This window comes from Manduca sexta, chromosome 26 (genome assembly GCF_014839805.1).
Source record: "Manduca sexta isolate Smith_Timp_Sample1 chromosome 26, JHU_Msex_v1.0, whole genome shotgun sequence".
Taxonomy (NCBI): Eukaryota; Metazoa; Arthropoda; class Insecta; order Lepidoptera; family Sphingidae; genus Manduca; species Manduca sexta.
In genome coordinates, this window is record NC_051140.1 from 692,472 (window position 1) to 712,750 (window position 20,279).

A 20,279-nucleotide genomic window follows, 5' to 3' on the forward strand; every position below is an offset into this window, starting at 1 on the left:
TCGACTTTGTCAATTCATATTTTCACATGAAACAGTACCCCCCAGAGCGTTTTAGAAAAAGGTTATTTTTGGCTCGCCCGGTGCCCTCGGGCAGTAAATGTCCACGGTATATAGCCACTGCCTAGGCCCTGCGTTTTTTTACATCTCTCTCTAAAGACGTGTGTCTAATATGAGCCCAGGCCTAACTAAATTTATTTAGGCCAAAATTGCGTATAACACAAGCCACAACAACAAAATAAATACTTCTTGTACACTATAAATATTTAGAAATCTCTTCAACATCCCACTACGTACAAATTTCAATTACGCAAATGCAATTAATTACAGCTAGCGAGAAATCTAGTCGTTTCTAATTTTTTTGCTTACTTTGTACATTATCGCATAAAAGCCTTTAGGTCTTTAGTCAAGCATTTAATATCATTGCTTTTGCTTATTCAAAGATAAGTTTTTAGCATTCAAAGAATCATAGAACTCTTTGGTAGTTTATTCCATATTTACTTAGGTATCTCTAATTGATTTTTTTATTACCAGTAGAATTATCAATTATAATATATTTACCATTACAAAATTGCAGTTATTTTTCTGAGGTTGTCTCTATCTCTGATAGTGTTGATGCCCATGTAAAGGGCTAACGTGACCAATTACCATTAGGCGGGGATTCGAAATAAAAATTATAAATTTAATTATTACATAATGTTACAATTGATGTATGTATGTAGTACGAGTGTTCCTTCATTAATATAACTCTGCTAATAACACTAAATAACATGGATGTCACCACACAAGTTAGAATTAAATTTTGTAATTGCGTAAAATTCTCTAACTTATGGTACAAATTTTGTTACAATTTGTCCAACAGGGCTTGACCATAACATCAAATTCTTATAATACATTTCCACATTCACGATTATCGTATGAACGACACGAGTCGGCGATCGTTTCAAATTACAATATTTCATTCAGGACGCCATCTTGGCGGCGGCCGCGGCGGCCATCGCGGCTGCCTTCTTCTTCACGGCCAACGCTGTCCTCTGTTTGGCTTGGATCTTCAGTTTTTGGCTCTTAGACAGTTTCCTTTTCTTGTTGGCTTCGTTTGCCGCTGCTGAAATATTATTTAAATTTAAACATTTCAGAATGACTATCATAGTATATCATTGTATATCTTTGATTCTTTGGACGTATTTTTATCGAAAATAAGAATACAAAGGTGGTAATGCATTTAACGTCTTTGTTTCAACGTATGTATGTCTTTGAATTAAACTAATGTGCATTGATTTCTAATCTTGAGACACGAATGAGGTTGCAGCAGTCCCATGGCCTTTTAATGATCTTACTACTTCAGTGGCTAACCACTACTCCGAGATTCACCCTATATAGTTCCTGACTTTTCATAAGTCCTAAAAGCAATGAAACTAACAAAATTTTCAACTAAGTTGTCAAAAGATTTCATTAGTATTGGTTTGCAAAAGGTAAGGCAATATGCTCGCTCTATATGCGACTATATAATCTAACGCCCAAGTCCATTACGGGCACGACCTATATCTACAAATATGACGGTATACTCTGTTCAATCATAAAAGAAAACTTACCAACTGCATTCACTTGTCTGGTTGCGGCTGTTCGCGCGAGTTCGCCGAGTGTGTTCGCGAGCGCGGCGCCGAGCCGTGAGCAGTCCGACCGAGAAGCCGTGTGTGCACGTAGCGCTAGTGTGGCCAGTCTGTGTAGTAATTATTTAGAATTAGTTGAGCAAGAAACTTTTGTAGTTCTAGCGAGTGCCGCTAGATGGCGCTGTATTAAAATTCAACGGTTGGTCTTTTCATGTCGACAAAAACCCTAAAAATTTTTTTGCTTTTTAAATTTTTATTTCCTCGAAAACATACAGCTGTTCATCATCATTCGTATTCATCTAAAAACATTAATATAATTTTTTTTTTATAATAATACATGTTTGAATGTTTCTTTCAACGTGCCGTAACTTTTGGCATTAAGGACAATAAAACCTTTAAATCGCAACCTTAATCCACATTTGGCTCAATTCAGATATTTTAGAGTCGGGTACCCACCTGCCAGCCAAGTCCTGTTGTTCATCGTCCAGGTCGCATGTGGGCGTGGTGGTGTTCTTCGCCTTGTTGCCCAGCTGCATCTGCCACCAACGAGACTGCGTGATTTTATATTTCTGCTGTTATTCTATTGTTTACTCTGATTATTTTAGTAGGTAGCCTATTTATTTCATTATGGTTTATATAAAAGTGTCTAATGGTGAAAAAATCACTCGCCTAATGGCGCTTAATGGCTTTTACAAGCATAATCTGAAAGATTTGGAAGTGCATTGTGCTCTTCTCAAAAATAATGCTAGAATCTTGTATACGAAAGAATTGGTAACCTTTTATTATAATTAGGATTGCCAGGAATTGTATCAAAAATAATTAATGTATTTATAGATAAGAGATCATTCATAAATTACGTCACAAGAATTTCATGATATAGATCCCTCTCCCGTCTTGTCACACGTGATCATATTTGCGGGATACCCGCTTGGTGTGACGTCACATGTTTTGCACTTTTAAATATACTGACAGAGATAGAATATATTTTTAAGTTTTTTTGTTTACATTTACTATTCTGTGTTTTACTACAGAACATTTTGCCATGTGACATCATGAAACTTGTGATTCCACGTCCTCTTGTAATATAATTTCAAATTTCGTTGACCCCATCCCCTCTCTTAAAGTGTGACGAAATTTATAGAATGCCCCAAAACAAGTCACATTCATGCTCTTTCTTACTTCTATTTAATAATTATATCTAGAGTCTGCTAATATGACAGTTAGATATTATATGTATCGAAATAAATATTAACCTTGAAATTCTGCGGGCATATTCCGAATAAATAGCGCTCTAATGTCTGTTTGAATTCATCGGCGAACATCAGCGCAGCGCCATCTGTTGACTGCTGGAATAAACAAAAATATTATTATTAATCGAACTGAAAGGTCTTTTGGCAGGCCAATGCTTGATCCACATGCGTATTTGTGGGAAGGGTCCGTGCCCACCCCAGTACTGCAGTATTGTGTGTCGATTTTGAGGCAGCGTACTACCTACTACTATAATTTTTTACAACGATAAAATCATGTGAATTGGTGCCTGACATCATCGTCTATCATCGATCCTATATCGAAAGACGATAGGCTCTCCTACTTAAAGGTTTTTTTTAGTCAAGCACGATAAAGTGACCCCAATACACCTCATGGGAAGTAGAGTGGGTTCCAATAGAATGTCGACTGACGAGAAATGATCCCTCGGCAGTCAACACAATTATGCCGGCCGATTTGAATCGGATATACACGGGCTGATACGGGAATGTGGCACACTTACGTGGGCCACTATGGCGGGTTTTAACACCTTGTGTACCTACTGGGGTAATTAATGGAAGGGTTTAGAATAGGTAGTACTTCACTGCTAGCTTACTAGAATAGCCTAGTCTAGCCTTGTCAAGGAAGCATCATGCAAACTACACTCTCGACTTGTGACTAGTTCCTCAAGGCCATCAATATTTATCACTACAAATTCAACATTTCCTCATCTACATTCTCGTGTCAAAATTATAAAAAAATATAAAAAAAGATTTAGCGTGGTCAGGTGCCCCGTTTTATAGCTTAGCACTTGCCAAGTAAAATAACGAATCTACGCAAATGATTTTATATTTAACAATTTTTATTGTTGCATATGCTTATTTATTGCCTTCGCGACACTTCGCAGTCTACAGTGGTAATGAGCTAAATAGTTGCGAAATCATCAAAACCTTGTCATCATTTTGGGAAATACTGTGTCGTACGCGTCTATCTCTCTTGTTAAGGTCGATATATTTGCTTACTTTCATGTATATACAATGAAAATGCCCTTAATTTGACGGTTTGATGCTCAAGGACGTTTCTGTCAATAATTAAACTATTTTTGATATTAATTGTCTTCAAATCACAGGTCGATTCCAAAAAGTGGGGCATCTATGCCACCATTGCGGTATAATTATAATTAACAATGATAACACGTACTAAGACTGAAAGGTGCATGCCCGAATACACTTTTACTAGTTTATATAAATAATTCAATGTCGTCTATTTATAAAATGCAAACAAAAATAATTTTTAAGAGTGTTGAAATACGTCACTGTTTCATATGAGACTACATTTTTTAACAGATTCTCGTATATTTCTGAGGACATTGAACGAGTGCATTCAACGTAAATGCAATGTTCAAAATAAGATGACTAGTTAGTGTAAATACCTACTACATGGAGAGGTCTTTTCTGTTCTAGACTATTTACAAAAAGTCTGAATACAAATTCTACCTACCTTCAATCTATTGCGGGGTGAGCAATAAATTTTTGTAATGGTTAAACTGACAATGATAATATATAGAAATAAAAATATATAATTATATTTTTCGCTCATAGGCGTGACCATTTCGAAATTTAAAAAGAATATAAATACTTATATAATTATTATTAAAACCTCTTTCTTATTTTTTAAAACATTTGAATTAAGAACGGAGTTTATGATTTTAATTTCTTCTGTATTTGGTAGACAAAATGGTTTCTTCACAGAACAACCAATTTTCGCGCCCTCAACATACAGCCAATTGCATTTTCAAGATAATTTTGATGCCAAATGACCTTCACTCATGCAGTTTGCGCGAAATATGTGTTTATTTGAACAGGGCGTTAGACTTACGCGCTCGGTCTACGTAGGTATCCACTCAAACTTATTTGATAACGACATTTGGCAGACACGAGCGTTTATTACTGCGATTATCTTCATTGTATACGTCATTACAATAAAGCATTACATTTATCATTTTGAATCGTGTAAATTGCCTTTAATTTATGTGATATTTTAAACACTTCATCCGTACGGCACAAGACAACGACCGGCTTTGCGTCAGTTGTTTTTCAATCACCAGGTTTCTTCTAGTAGCTACGCTCAGGGTACATTTCTTTTACATATAGTTTATTTTTTCTTTTTTTATTGTGTTTATAGATTATAATCTCTAATTGAGTTATGAGGTACTATGGAGTTGGCAAATCCTTGACAAAAACCCGGAATTAAATAAAGAATAAAAAAAAACCATTGCGTTGAACAAAACAAAAGTTCAAAACATGGTTTGCTGAAGGTGTTATCTATTTCCAAATTAATAAATAATTTGATGTAAATCCGGAGTGAAAAGATCTTTGTTTCAAAAGACCACGGCTGAATTGCTTGGGATTTGAAGCTATGCCCGATATGACGAAAGACCCTACCATATTATGAAATGCATTGATCTCGGCCTCAGAGAGTAAGGCATAAAGAACACTCGAATCTGTAGGTTTGCTAAAAAAAACCGCGAAGATAAATCTCATGATAAATTCTCTCAATCAATGTGTAAAAATAAAATTCCCGAAAATGATGGATATCTCCGCCGACGGTTTAATGGTTTTCTGACTTGTGACGCATACGATACGTTATAAATAACGGTTATAAATATTATAACAGGTAACTAACTCGACTACATCGATAACCCAATACGCGCAGTGTTGCTCTACTATCGAAATAATTTACGCGAAATTCAGATAATGTTGAAGAAAGATTAGGTACAATTAACAATTTATTTCATGCATTTTTTTCCTAAATGATTCGAAATTGGTCTTTTAATATTTATATAATACTTAATTCATCCCTTCCCCCTCTATTTCCTGTATTTAGGTATTACTACTCTAGTTTAGTAAGTAAATATTAAAAAACAAATAAAAATTAGTTGAAAGTAAAAACTGTTCGTAAAATATTTTTAAAATCACAGGATGCGATAAAAAAACTAAATTAATTTATGAAATTTTTGCAAAAAATAACTTAAATTTAAAAATTATAATAATCGCACAGGATATGATTCATAAAACGTCAAATCAATAATTAAATAGAACGTAAATCGCGTCCTGCCTTCCCGCTAAATTGTCGGGCGGTCGTGGTCTGACAGCCCCGCGAGGCGTGTGGGCAACAAGCCAATGTAAATATTATAATATTATATTCGCTACAAGTGATACTGATTCAAGTGTATTTACGTACGAATAAAAATACAAAACATATTTTGATATTAGTTGTCTTTATAGTTAATATTTCCGTAGCTTAGAAAATTAGAGAAGTAAAACTTTTTGAATGTTTTGCCGGTGTTTTCTGTGTTCTATTTTTGAGGTGCAGCAGGCATTAAAGAATTAATAATACAACAACTAATTAATAATACTAAAATAATATTTGCAGTAATATACCCATAAATTATTTTACGTAGATTCACTGGTAGTAGGTTTCTCAAATGTGATAGTCCGCCTGGGTACGTACCACAGCAATGTCTATTCTGCCGCCAAGCAGCAACGTGTAGACATTGCACTATTCTGGTCTAAAAAACAGTAGTCAGTGTAACTACTGGACATAATAAGACTTAACATCTCATCTCTCAGGATGGCGAGCGCAGTGGAATATCCAACAATATTTTGTAATTCAAAGTGTAGGATAGTGTTTCTACTGTTTATGGGCGGTCGTATCGCTTACCATCAGGCGAACGGCGGGCTCGCTTAATCATTCAAGGCAATAAAAATAGTAGACAAATATAACCTTGTAACGTCACCGTAGTCTCATGGTAAAAATCGGGACACAACAGTGTCCGTCAAGTTCCGTAATAAATAACAATAAATGCCAACCTTATATTACAGTTACATAATACAGGGTTATATATTGTAACTAACCAATTGTAGTTACATATTTTATGCGCCCTGTGAATTGGTGGCATTTGGAGAATTCCACTACGGTATCCCCTGCCCGTCGTAAGAGGCGACTTATAAAGGCCACCGCGGACTTTTGTTTCGTATGCCGGAATTTTATTTCGTATGATTAATGCAAATTTTATAAATTTGACTCCCATAGAGTAAAACTAAAAGGCAAGTAGAAGTTTTTACATTAAAAATTTCCTTCGACCCACTTGGGTCTGGTGGTTGGTGGACAGACTGTGCAGTTACTATAATAATAATATAATATCAGCCCTGTATTATACTGTCCCACTGTTGGACACGGGCCTCCTATACTACTGAGAGGGATTAGGCCTTAGTCCACCACGCTGGCCTAGTGCGCATTGGTAGACTTCACACACCCTCGAAATTCCTATTGACAACTTCTCAGGTATGCAGGTTTTCCCCGATGTTTTCCTTCACCGTTAAATCAAGCGATAATTCGCAAAGAATACACAAATAATTTTTTTTGAAAAAATCAGAGGTGTGTGCCCTTGGGATTTGAACGTGCGGACATTCGTCTCCGAGTATAGGAGTAGATTGTATATAGTGTTGAGGACTCGGCCCGGCGGTCGCCCGATAGCAATATTTTATGACAATATGACGATATTAATAAAAAAAATCTGAGTAAAAGAGTTAATTTCACCCTGACATGATTTGTAAATAGCAGCTGTTTTGGCCTGATTAACATCATATTGTTTACACCATTTTATTACTCTTAAGCAACACTTTTAGTATCAAAATGTCTCTTCGCAGCCAAATCGTTGACTAAACATACAGACCATAGATTTGTATATATGTATCATTGAGTTCTTATTGGGCGAGGAGACGAAGGTCATTCAACTGTTTTTTTAGAGTAGGCACCCCTGCAATCAACAATGGGGGAAACCTGCGAATCTTGAATCCCCTGGCTTAGTGATTGAATGAATGAATCCTTCCTAGCCGAATTTCGGCCACGGCGGCCAATCTCAACGGAGATCGGCCAGGTACGCAGGAGATATAGTACACAAGTGTGTGCATTACACAGGTGCACTCTCTGTTCCTTCACTCTCATAGTTCGGTGAGACGGCAATCCGACATGACCGGAGAGAGATCAGGCGCAGGACCAACGGCTTTACGTGCTTTCCGAGGCACGGGGGTATCACACCGCCAACTTCCTGACTCCGAGCTGCGACTGAGTAATTTTTAAGATGGAAAAACCCAGTCACAATTATTTTGGCCCGACCCGGGATTCGAACCCAGGACCTCAGCGCGGCAGTCGTACTTGTACCATGTACACTTACAACTACGCCACCCAGGCAGTCAACTGGCTTAGTGATTACAGGGGCCAGGAGTAAAGTTGGAAAGGAAGTGCGGCGGAAGGAATGGAACTTTCTTAGGAAGGGCGGAGGGGAGGAGGGGAAATATTCGCGAGACCTCATAGGCCTTAATGTGTACTTACAACCTAGAGGTATACACAGTTAACTGAGTACCTAGAGCCGGGATAAACGTCCCCACGTATAGACGATATACGTAGAGGTGCTGGGAGGAAATAATTATACGGATAATAAAGAAATTTCATGATTCCTGAGAGGGTTGTGCAGTCATATAAAAATTTAAATTAATTTATTCCTTATTTCACGAGCCTATAAATGACTTGCTCTAAACTTTTTTTTTCTCTTCTCACTTTATCAGGTACTGTAGTTATCCTAAACTGATTGAAAAGAGCAACACCAGAGTTTCTTGTCCGTTCTTCTCTGGTGAAAACTGCTTTCCGAAGTGGTGGTAGAGTTAATATTGACGGAATCTAAATAATGTATAACATTTTACAGATTCAAATAAATTATTTCATTTCATTTCAATTATATAGGCATGCATGCGGCGTGGAGATCGCGCGCACAAGAACCTCGGGGGAGATCGTTTGGCTGGTTAGCGTCACTACTTGTCACAAACAGTAGGTATGTCATCCATAACTTGAAACGGAATGTGTCTGAGTCGACGTCGTGTGGCAGGTCGACCACTTCCGTATAATATGGTTGAGGAGGCCGATGGCTGGCACATACGTCATACATAATACTTGTGAACGGGTGCTGTTGTGTTGTACTCTGGTGATTTTGCTTAATATCTCGAAGTACAATAATTATTACTAGATTCCTAAGAAGGTTGGGCACTCACTGGGAATTTAATTGTTTTCAACTTTTTTGCGAATATATAAATAAAATGCTCTGAAAATAATAAAAAAAAACATTTTTTTTTCTTCTTTGTGTCAAGCAACACCTTGAGTAACAAAAGACTTCCTTGCCTATCCTTCTCTGGTGGAGCTGCTTTCCGAACTAGTAGAGTTAATATTGACGGAATCTAATTAATGTACACAGATTAAAGTTCAAATAAATAATTTCATTTCAATATTTCCACGAAATGTGGTCTGCAGATCGCTCTAATGATAATTAAATTTTACATAAATAAAGAAAGTGAAGTCAGCAGGAATCGGGTTATATGCACCATTTGGCACTGCTGTTTTTTATTTTATTTGGAACAAAAAACAACTGTACAAATTATAATTCTAATTATCTTATTAAATGATGATGATGATGATATTGGGTTCTTTTTCAAAAATTTCAACTTTCCCTAATAGTTGGTAACAATTTTAAGAATGTATGAAACACAAAGTATCTCTGTTACTAAAAAAGGCGTAAACATTTTAAACTAAGATCTCTGTAAAGAAGAATCAAGGTACTTATCTGTGAAGAACATTGTTGAGTAGAATACAGTAAAACCAGAAATAAATACCACCTGTTTAACGGAACAAAGCTGTGTAAACAAAGCAAATGGAATGCAAACTGCAGTAAAGAACTTCAAAGAGTAATGGTTTCCGAAAAGGATTGCTTTGATTTTGTTGTGAATACAATAATTATAATAAATCAATATATGAAACGGTGTTATGACTACTAACTTGAAGACTGAATGAATGAATTCCTCCTTGCTGACTTCTGACTATGGCGGCCAATCTCTGGATCAGCCAAGTACGCAGCAGATACTGTACAAGTGTGTGCCCAATACAGAAACCTGAGAAAAACTGGGCTCAACTCCTAGATCGAACAACAGTTTGTGTGACTGTGGCCGAAATAGGATTGACTCACGCGACGCGATGGACCGTCATCTCAGGCAGGCGGTCGTTTTTACTCAGACGCGTGTTCAGTGGAAAGAAATGGATTACTCCATTACAAGGCAAGTAAGACTTTATAAAATAAAAATGCTTTATTCATCACGAAGGAGAACATACCTTATTGGTGGTAGGTCTCTGATATGTGAGAGTTCATCTGGTTAGGTACCACCACAATGTCTATTTCTGACACCAAGCCACAGTGTTTAGTCACTGTTGTGTTCCGGTTTGAAGAACATTATAGCCAGTGTAACTACTGGACATTATAAGAATTAACATCTCATGTCTCAGGATGGCGAGCGCAGTGGAATATCAAACAATACTTTGTAATTCAAGGTGTGGGTTGGTGTTTCTGCTGTTTATGGGCGTATCGCTTACCATCAGCAAACGGCAAACTGGTCTCGTCATTGAAATAAAAAAAAAGAAGAATACATTTTGTTCATTTCTTGAATATAGAACAGTTCAAATATAATTCAAGTTTAGTTTAATAAAATTAAAAACAAACACTATCGCAACATTTTAACACAGCGCAAACAAATTTAATTTTATTTGAAGAATATTCGTGAATCTGAAAATTCGTTATTTACTCAGCGCTGCAATGAAGCCAGACCGATACGATTATGGTGTTATTTCAGAGTTTAACAGTGTTATGTTAAAAGCAAAATGCAGTTCAGTTTTATTAGCACTTTCACACATCAGCGGTGCTTCACTGAAAGATTTAACGCCGTGAGAAGATTCAAATGCATTTTCGCATTTGTATATTGATGGAACATTTTCGATAAACACAGATTGTAGAAATTTCAGTATCTACTCAGTTTTACCTAACTCATGTTCGTATTCGCTCGTTCAAACTTCAAAGTTGATATACGCCTTACGTTATTTGACGCCGCATTTATTGATTCACAATATATAATAATCATAATAATAATATCAGCCCTGTATTATATACTTGTCCACTGCTGAGCACGGGCCTCCTCTACTACTGAGAGGGATTAGGCCTTAGTCCACCACGCTGGCCTAGTGCGGATTGGTAGACTTCACACACCTTCGAAATTCCTATAGAGAAGTTCTCAGATGTGCAGGTTTCCTCACGAAGTTTTCCTTCACCGTTAAAGCGAACGATAAATTCACAAAGAATACACACATGATTTTAGAAAAGTCAGAGGTGTGTGCCGTTGGGATTTGAACCTGCGGACATTCGTCTTGGCAGTCCGTTCCACACCCAACTAGGCTATCGCCGCTTCACAATATGTTTCGGTTATTTATTGTATAAAATGATATTTTAAACATTGAAATATAATAAATTTCTGTTTTTATCGCGATTTTTTATATTATAATATTCTCCTCATGTTTCGAAGATTTTGCAGCCTTCATGGTCACGAGGGAGACTGAGGTCGTCCCAAAATGACAAAATTATAATATCTACCTACGTTTTAAAATAATTTTTGTATAATTTAAAAAACACGATAAAATTCGAAAATAGTTTTATTTCACTGTCTAACATTCGCGTAAACATAAGAAATCCATAACAATAAAAGGTTTTTGCCCGCTATACATTCTATCCGATTAATGATTACAAACTTTTTTAATAACGCTTTGAAGTTTTATGTTAGTGGTGTGTGAAATTCGGCATAGACATAAATATCCAATGGTGGCCTTAATTAATCCAAGGCGTTTCTAACCGATTGCCAAACCAGAGTTAAGAAAGAAAGAAACCTTATGTTCCCTTCGCCACCGCATAAAACCGCCACTGACAATACCCTAATTGAATTTGACCATTGTCTAGAAAGAAGTATATATGTTTTCATAACATTTTAGCGTAAAAATAAAAAGCTTTATTCATCACGTAGGCGAACATAGTTGCACTTGTGATAAGTCAAGGTACCTACATGAGAATATGTAGATCTGAGTGACCGAGTTAGTCGTCTATAGAATCCCACAAAATATGTCCCAAAAACCTTTAATAGTCGACTGAATTTAGACCAAATCTGAACCAATCCAAAAAAATAAATCGACGCCTTTGTCTACCCAGCGTAAGTAACAAACATTCCGTTCCTACATCTAAAATTCGTTTCATAATTCGCGTAAACCGAAATTGAATAATTTATGGAAGACTAATGTACCCATAAACAATGTTTCATGTTTGTGTTGTTGAAAGCACCACAACGCCCGCCATTTTGACGTCTTTGTTATGTTGCTCTATGGATTTTTAGCGAATGCAAAGTAAATGTTTATGGTACACTAATTATGTTGAAAGCTAGGTTTTTGCGGAGCTTACGCTTTCATAAAATGCGTAAAAAAAATTAAAATTGTAGGTAGGTAACCTAGATAACATATTTTTAATACCTACGAACTTTTTACTTTAAATACCTAAATATTTATCTACTTTAGAAAGTTATCATGGCCCGTGAATAAATATTAAAATCACAAGTCTCATCGTTTTTACATGACCCAATTATTATCTATCTATATCTCTATAGGTATATAAAAATTAATCCCTATTTCCCTTGGTCACACCATCACGCGTGAACGGCTGGACCGATTTCACTAATTTTTTTTGTTATTATCAGGAGAAGGTTCTTATGAAATAAAAAAATCAAAAAAATGCGCTGAAAATTAGAAAATTTAACAAAACTTAACGAAAATATTAATTTTATATAACTGTTAATTGTTTGAAATTACTGTCAGCGATTGACAGGCGCGCTGCAAATTCATAGTTAAGACGGGACAACGTCTGTGGAGTACCTAGTCTTGAGGATAAAACACCTATCGTTACGAAATTCTTAAAAACAAGCTATGACAAGTAAAGTCCGCATTATATTTTTCACGAAGGTTTTTCGCGGCAGAATAAATTTTGCTGCCGAGCATTAACAACGATAATTACGTTCCTTGATATAAATATAGTTTCCCACACAAGTAGCTGAACAAATTCAATACTTCAACACCATTAACTTTAATCGAATTATTATTTTTCCTTCATCTAACATAAACTCAACCCTTGAAAAAAACTAGAGAAAGATTATTTTTCAATCCTTTGAAGTTTACTTCAATGAAGAAAAACTTTGGTTGATAAGGACAAAAGTTTAAAGACGATTTATAATGCGTGACGTCATAATTAAAGAAGATCTACATATTATATTTACTCCAGAACAATTTCCACTCACTTCTAAGACTGACGATATTCCATAAGTAGGTACACTGAACAAGCAAAATTAACATTTGTTTTAAGCATGCGTCATGCGCAGTTTAAAGAAATATTTATAACAGATGTTAACTATATGGCACGTGTTAATCATTTCTAACAAGGTAAATTTATCATGTTAGTCTACCACGCCAATTTATAATTAATCACCATTATTAACTAACTCATGCATTCGACCGCTTCTGCACGAATCTGCTTCAATTAATCATGATTTGAAGACTTCAGGATTAATTAATCAAATGGCAGCAATTTATATCTGTTTTGAAAATAGGCTTTTTTGAAGTTATAGTTATTTTGGCGCGATAGGATAAAATGTTGAGAGTAAATTTTTACGTTTCGCGCGCACACCGTCACGAAAAACCGACACCATGAAATTAGCTAACCATTAGTTAAATTAATACATTATTATTTAATATATAAGTTTACAAATAAATTAATAATAAATACAAATAATAATTATTAAAGCCCGGGTTTTCTTTTTTACTTTTCGTTTGTTAGCTTGACAAGGGTTGGATTTACAAACACCGGATTTTCGGGTGAGAGCTTTAGGCGCTCGCAACCCTTGAAAATTAAGCGACCTTGCTGAGGACAGCCCACTAACGGGTTACGAGCCTCGACTCAGGACGGTCACTGGGAGAGAATGACATATCAATGATTAAGATTTTGAGTCTAAGAATTTATTAATTAACTAGGTATTATGCGGCTTACCCGGTATAGAAAACCTTTTCCACTAGAAATGTCCCTAAAATACTGTATTGAGCCGTAGTGCATAAGTACGCCGCACCAGTGTGGTTTTGAATTCGACGTATATTTTTTATATTTGTCACTTCAGAACTCAGTAATTTATTAACCAATTTATTTATTTTTTATTGGAAAGAATATACTTTAAGGTGGTAGCTCAAGGTCCATTTTCATACATTTTGTTTCGGCTTTAATCTGGGTAACTAAACAAGTATTGGCAAGTAAAGAATTTAAATTCACGTCTAGTTAGTGATTAGTTCGCAGTTGAAAGAAAAATGTAAAAATAATTAATAATCATGGATATTTCTGCCTTTAAAATTTCGTCATATTAAATTTTAAAGGCCGAAATATCCATGATTATTAATTATTTTTACATTTTTCTTCAACTGCGAGAACTAATCACTAACTAGACGTGAATTTAAATTCTTTACTTGCCAATACTTGTTTAGTTACCCAGATTAAAGCCGAAAAAAAATGTATGAAAATGGACCTTGAGCTACCACCTTAAATTAGTCCCAAATCATTTTTATCAAAATCGATTTAGAAGTTTAATTTTTTAAACTAAAATACCTGTAATAAATATGTCGGGATAAATTAATGAATGAAATTTTGCTTTCCTATAACTTTTTCAGTTATGTTTTGTTCGGTGGTATTATACTTATTTTTTGTATACCCATATAGCATCACGCCTTTTTTCATTTTCAGGGGTAGATAGAGGTGTAACACCTCAGCGCGATAGTCGCACCGATGTAATATAGGATAAGATCTTCTTTTGTATCGTTTGTAGGAACACATAACCACCAAAAGGAAGCATTTCAACTGTTTGCAATCTGTCTATAAGATATTAAGACCAGCTGTAAAGCTAATTTAATACATAAACAAATGTTCGAATGCGATGCTCAATTTTAATTATTGTTTGGTTTTTGAAGGCGGTATAATTTTTTAGTAAAACTTCTTTAGAATCGTTGTGATTTGAAACTCGATGAAAATGCGTCACGATATTTGAAAAAGGAACAGCGTCCAACCAGCCTGCATGGTTTTGCATTTCTTTATTCTTTTTTTAATATAATGTTTTTATTTTTTTGTTTTGTTAGACACAAGATAACATAATATAATGTGATTAATTAATAATTGATGTATGTACGACATACTGCATAAATATTAATATATTTAATATTATTTTTGGCCAAACAATTTTGATATTCAGTAAGGGTAGAATATGACGAGATTTTCCATTTGTACATAACATCTGTAACATGCATGTAACTTGTATTCAGCAAATAAATGATTTGATTTGATACACTAGGAGAAGTGTAAAAACCGTGGTCCCTTCACTATAGATCTGACATAACGTTGCCTCAGATTTCAACAAGGTCCCATATTAATTTCTATCAATCTTACAATGAGGTTTAAAATTACATACCTCACTAATACAAGGTCCTATGTTAATTTTTATCAATGTTACAAAATAGAATTTTTAAAATATTTGTGTAGGTAAAAATTTTAAAAGACAAGAACTCACGGTTCTCTCTTTGTTTATTTTTGGTATTATTTGCAATTTCACTGATAGAGACATAGAATCATGTGATATAAAATTCAATTCTATATACATATAAGAACCTTCTATTAATGAGTCAGCGAAAGATATCGCCGAGAACACAACCTTAGACTATTACTAAAGCACTAGAAATAGATTAATTTATATTATTAAAAAATATTACACTTATATTTATTATAAATAATGGTAAGTAGAATAATTTACGACGCAAAAACTATATAAATCTTTCAATGTTTTGAAATACTAGTGTTTTATCATCCATTATGGTGCAGGATAATAAATTGGCTTCCATTGGTTAAACAAAACGAATACTTTATAAACCAAAAGTATCAAGATTTATCGGTATTTTGCAAAAAAATCTCATGTTAAACAAATGAGCAATCCTAATGGACTTCTCAGTTTATTTTAACAAATAAAAACACAACACGCGTCACGCCTATATCCCGTAAGTAGTCGGCAAAGATGCAACTATCTGCCATTTTCAATAAACGATCCCAATCGCTTATCGATCTCAAAAATAGACCAATCTCGGCAAAGTATTTTTGACATTACAAATGAGTTATTGTGATTGGTTCATTCTCGGAATCGGATTTAAGATTGTGTTTGGAATCGTTTATTGGAAACGACTGTAGGACGCCTAGTTTTCGGCAACTTTGTTCCGTTCATAACGTGGTAGGGTGGCGCGTATCGCCATAAATAATAATAATAATAATAATATCAGCCCTGTATTATATACTTGCCCACTGCTGAGCACGGGCCTCCTCTACTACTGAGAGGGATTAGGCCTTAGTCCACCACGCTGGCCTAGTGCGGATTGGTAGACTTCACACACCTTCGAAATTCCTATAGAGAACTTCTCAGATGTGCAGGTTTCCTAACGATGTTTTCCTTCGTTAAAGCGAACGATAAATTCACAAAGAATACACACATGATTAGAGAAAAGTCAGAGGTGTGCCCTTGGGATTTGAACCTGCGGACATTCGTCTGGCAGTCCGTTCCACACCCAACTAGGCTATCGCCATATGGAGCACAAATTCCAGACTCTGCCTGATCTGAGATTCGAATCCGTGAGCTTAGAGCGATGTTGTAACGCGCTTGCAATACAACTAGAATCACCATCGCAATAAGGCAGTTTCTTTAAAACGTGCACAGCAAAGTGACTCCACAGCACCTGATGGTACGTGGAGTGGGGTCCAATAGAATGGCGACTGACGAGAGATGATTACCCCTCGATAGTCGTTACAATTATGCCGGCCTGTTGAACCGGATATACACAGGCTGATCCCGGAACGTGACACTTACGTGGGCCACTATAATAATAATAGAGCTTTATTTAATTCCATACAGATTAGATTTAAGTACGTATACATAAAAGACATTATCAATTAATTAATTGTATTAAGCATGCAACACTTTCTATTTACAAAAGTTAAGTTATTTAATTCAAATATTAATTATCATAATTTTGTATATTTGTTTGTTTTTTTAATATTTATTTTCTGTATGGACCCCGTTCGTGTAAAAGGCTTTTACTCGTGGGCCACTATAGCGGATATAAAATATATCCGACCACCATCATAGTTTAAAATCTTCTTTAACAAAATTTAGTGGTAAGATCACGTTATAAAGTGAAGATAGAATGAAATGGCTGGATGGACCGGGTCGACCGGGGTATTACCACTGTCTTAGAAATCAATGTTAAACAACACAGGGAATTCCTAATATTTCGCATCGTCGGTTTACTGCAAGAACTCACTAAAGGCAAAAAATCATTAAGTACAGTTTATAACGCCCTAATCATAATATAATATTTAACATACTCACTAGATTTTAAAAATAAAAATTATATCTAAGATGATAGAGGGAAAACAATATAACTTAAACTAAAAGCGGCTTAATTTATACTTTTGTATTTATCAGTTAATGAGATCTTGCAGTAAACAGACGGTATGGTAGTAAAACTCTCGAAGGCCTGTCATTATAAGCACTAAAGTTGCGTATAGTTCATTATAAAGTATAGCTCAAAATGACGAGAACTTAGCATACTCATAAAGTTAGTATGTCTTTGCAATTCAAATCTTGTTTATTATTTACGTGAGAACTACCTGGTCATATCGTTATGGTTGTTCCTATAAAAAAAATGGTCTGAAAATACGCAGAATGTTCTAGATTTTCTCGTGAATCACATAGCTTCTGGCGGGCACATCAAAGGATTCGAAGACGCGAAGCACGACTCTACATTAAACGCGCAAGATTGTCTCCAAGGGAATTTACGACGGTCGTATAATTTTTTAGATGTTATATTCCAGAATTTCTGATTGCAGACGTTTATGTAATTAATGAAATTTTATTGCTGATAATATAAATAAGAATTGATTTATTTTTTGACGCCGATGTTTATTAAACTTCCTTTGCATTTCTACAGTTTTTTTTAAGTTTTATTTACTGGCCATTTATTCCATTGTTCTATTTTTAAATAATTTTTTAATCTGTAATTTTAATTAGTATAGTTTCTTTAATAATTTTGATTGTCGATCAACGTTACTTAATGAGGTCACAAATCTCAATGGGACCTGCATCAGAATACCAACATTATACACGGGCTGAGAATCAGGAGGTGTTGTATTCGATTCCTAGATCCTATTGGAATGGGACTAGAATTTGGCGAAAGAAGACAAACTAACATGAATTCATCATTTAAATTTATTGCGGAGGTACAGGCAAAGGCTTAGCTGTCACCGTATTAGCCTTGTCATTTTATTAGTCTTTTTAGGCTCCTGAGCTTTAGGGGTGCCTCTTGGCCCATACTTACATTAAACTAAGCGGGTAGCTAAAATTTCGTACTGCCTTAAAAAGCCCCAACAAATTTTGACAGGGCCCGCCTTTGACATGTCAAACAAACTCTTCAGCTTTATACATTAAAAATATAAAGACGAAGGTTTATTAGAATCCTTTGAAATCTAAAATATGTTTTGCCGATTATTTTTCCAGTTCTTTAAATAATAATTTAAATTGAGTTCCGTCGGCTCCGCGCTCCCCACACGAGCTCCTATTATTTCAAGAATAAGCAGGTGTCAAAAATATAATTTACTATTTTTATTATATTATGTATTTTGCATCTAAACTTATTACTTTGGTCTTTAAACGTGAGTAGTGTTTTTTAAATAATTACATTAGATATTGATCTAATACTTTACCGGCAGATATTTATTTTTTAAATTATTAAAAAAATAATAATAATTGAAAGTATGTTCTTGGGCGCACAATTTTATTTGTAACAACGAAAATATGCAAAAATATATTATTATCATAAATCAGAATATTAAAAAATAAGGTCTATGTACTTATGTATAATGACAAGATATTTAATAATTGTTAACAACCGTATAAAATATGTTGAAATAAATAACAAATTAATTAAAATAAATTTATTTTTAATAAGAAAAAATATGAAAATTAGGTCCTAATTAATTTTAAAAATGGAATTAATAATTATGCGTGCTTATAAAAAGTTAAATAAAAAAAAACAATACCTTTTTAATTTTCTCCGGTTTCACCTCGGCGGAAGATTCTGTTTTATTTTCCGTAATTTTCGCATAGCACATGCACCACATTAAAATCAACACCAAACAACGCGATTTAAATTTGAACGCCATTTTGGAAAGTTTTGTAACTGGCCACAATTATTTTTTTAAACCAAAGACAACTTTATTATTTTATAAGGCTAAGTTTCCAGACGACTGGAGTGTGTAGCGTAGACTGCAAGTCTGAGGTATTTATAGAATCATCGACGAGGCGGTGATGTTACACGCTTTGGGACATATAAACGTCAATAAACAGTGTAAAAATGGACGCGGGACGCGTTAGATTCACTGCGGCCTGCAGGACTACTGATATCTGATGGTAAACAATAAATCTTGTATTAATTACTAACAATTTACTTATTGGATAATGGACAGTCCGATAACGGAATAATTCCTTGCTCCATAGACCTAATCCTTCCTTTTTAGAGCAATAGATGTTAGTAACAGGACTTAACAGGCCCAATTTGATCCTGAATTTTTTTCCACTTTTTTATCAAAAATACTTTATTAATAAGGAGAATAAACATACGCAATTCCAAGAAATGGACAACGCAACAGCTGCTACATTGACCGTGTTTCAGTTCCCAAATTCTCAAGACCTAAAGTAAGTATAAAGATATCTACAATGGGCAATTTATATTCGGAAATTATAATATCTGTCACCCAAGCAATCCAAAAATTTCTCGTAGTTATTTCAAGGTCAAGAAAATATGAAAACGAATGATTTGTATTAAGAATGATAGGTATTTTTCAATCTCCAATACACCAATATTTTTAAAACATGAAATTCGGAAAAAATCTGCGTTAAATTTTTTAACCAACCAAATTTAAAATAAGTTATAAATAAAAAAACAAATATATACGACGCCCACGCAACTAATTTGTGCTGAGTTTGTGCGCCAAACAATGAGTCCACGTGCGTCACACGATTTGTTCGCCACTCGTTAAATGCACCAGCTCTTAACACACCGCCATGACGCGTCATGGCGGTGTGTTAAGAGCTGGTGCATTTAAAAATTATTGTAAGTTGTAAATTATTCTACTTACCATTATTTATAATAAATATAAGTGTAATATTTTTTAATAATATAAATTAATCTATTTCTAGTGCTTTAGTAATAGCCTAAGGTTGTGTTCGGGGCGGTATCTTTCGATGATTCATTAATACAAGGTTTTTATATAAAAAATTGAATTTTATATCACATGATTCTATGTCTCTATCAGTGAAATTTCCAATAGTACCA

General features: G+C 34.7%; 1 protein-coding gene across 4 annotated transcripts; it reads right to left on the reverse strand.

Moving 5' to 3' along the window:
- Nucleotides 1–353: 353 nt before the first annotated feature.
- Nucleotides 354–19,267, reverse strand: LOC115451448. Of its 4 annotated transcripts, none has more exons than XM_030179772.2 (5): nucleotides 18,985–19,267; nucleotides 2,861–2,950; nucleotides 2,064–2,158; nucleotides 1,590–1,717; nucleotides 354–1,102 (listed from the first exon to the last, which is right to left on the reverse strand). In XM_030179772.2, the coding sequence occupies exons 1-5, from the start codon at nucleotides 19,105–19,107 to the stop codon at nucleotides 960–962; spliced, it is 579 nt and encodes a 192-aa protein (XP_030035632.1). In that variant the 5' UTR covers nucleotides 19,108–19,267; the 3' UTR covers nucleotides 354–959. The 4 variants fall into 4 exon arrangements, with proteins under 4 accessions (XP_030035632.1, XP_037299511.1, XP_030035631.1 ...); XM_037443614.1 differs by having other exon boundaries at nucleotides 2,064–2,143; nucleotides 18,985–19,264; XM_030179771.2 differs by having other exon boundaries at nucleotides 2,861–2,953; nucleotides 18,985–19,259.
- Between the last annotated feature and the right edge of the window lie 1,012 nt (nucleotides 19,268–20,279).

Bases quoted from the DNA above. Each gene is read 5' to 3' on its own strand.
- LOC115451448 (XM_030179771.2), bottom strand. From the start codon at position 19,107: ATGGCGTTCAAATTTAAATCGCGTTGTTTGGTGTTGATTTTAATGTGG. The intron at 1,718-2,063 runs GTGGGTACCCGA...ATTACTACACAG, and splicing joins CAACAGGACTTGGCTGGCAG to ACTGGCCACACTAGCGCTAC. The intron at 1,103-1,589 runs GTAAGTTTTCTT...ATAATATTTCAG, and splicing joins CAGACAAGTGAATGCAGTTG to CAGCGGCAAACGAAGCCAAC.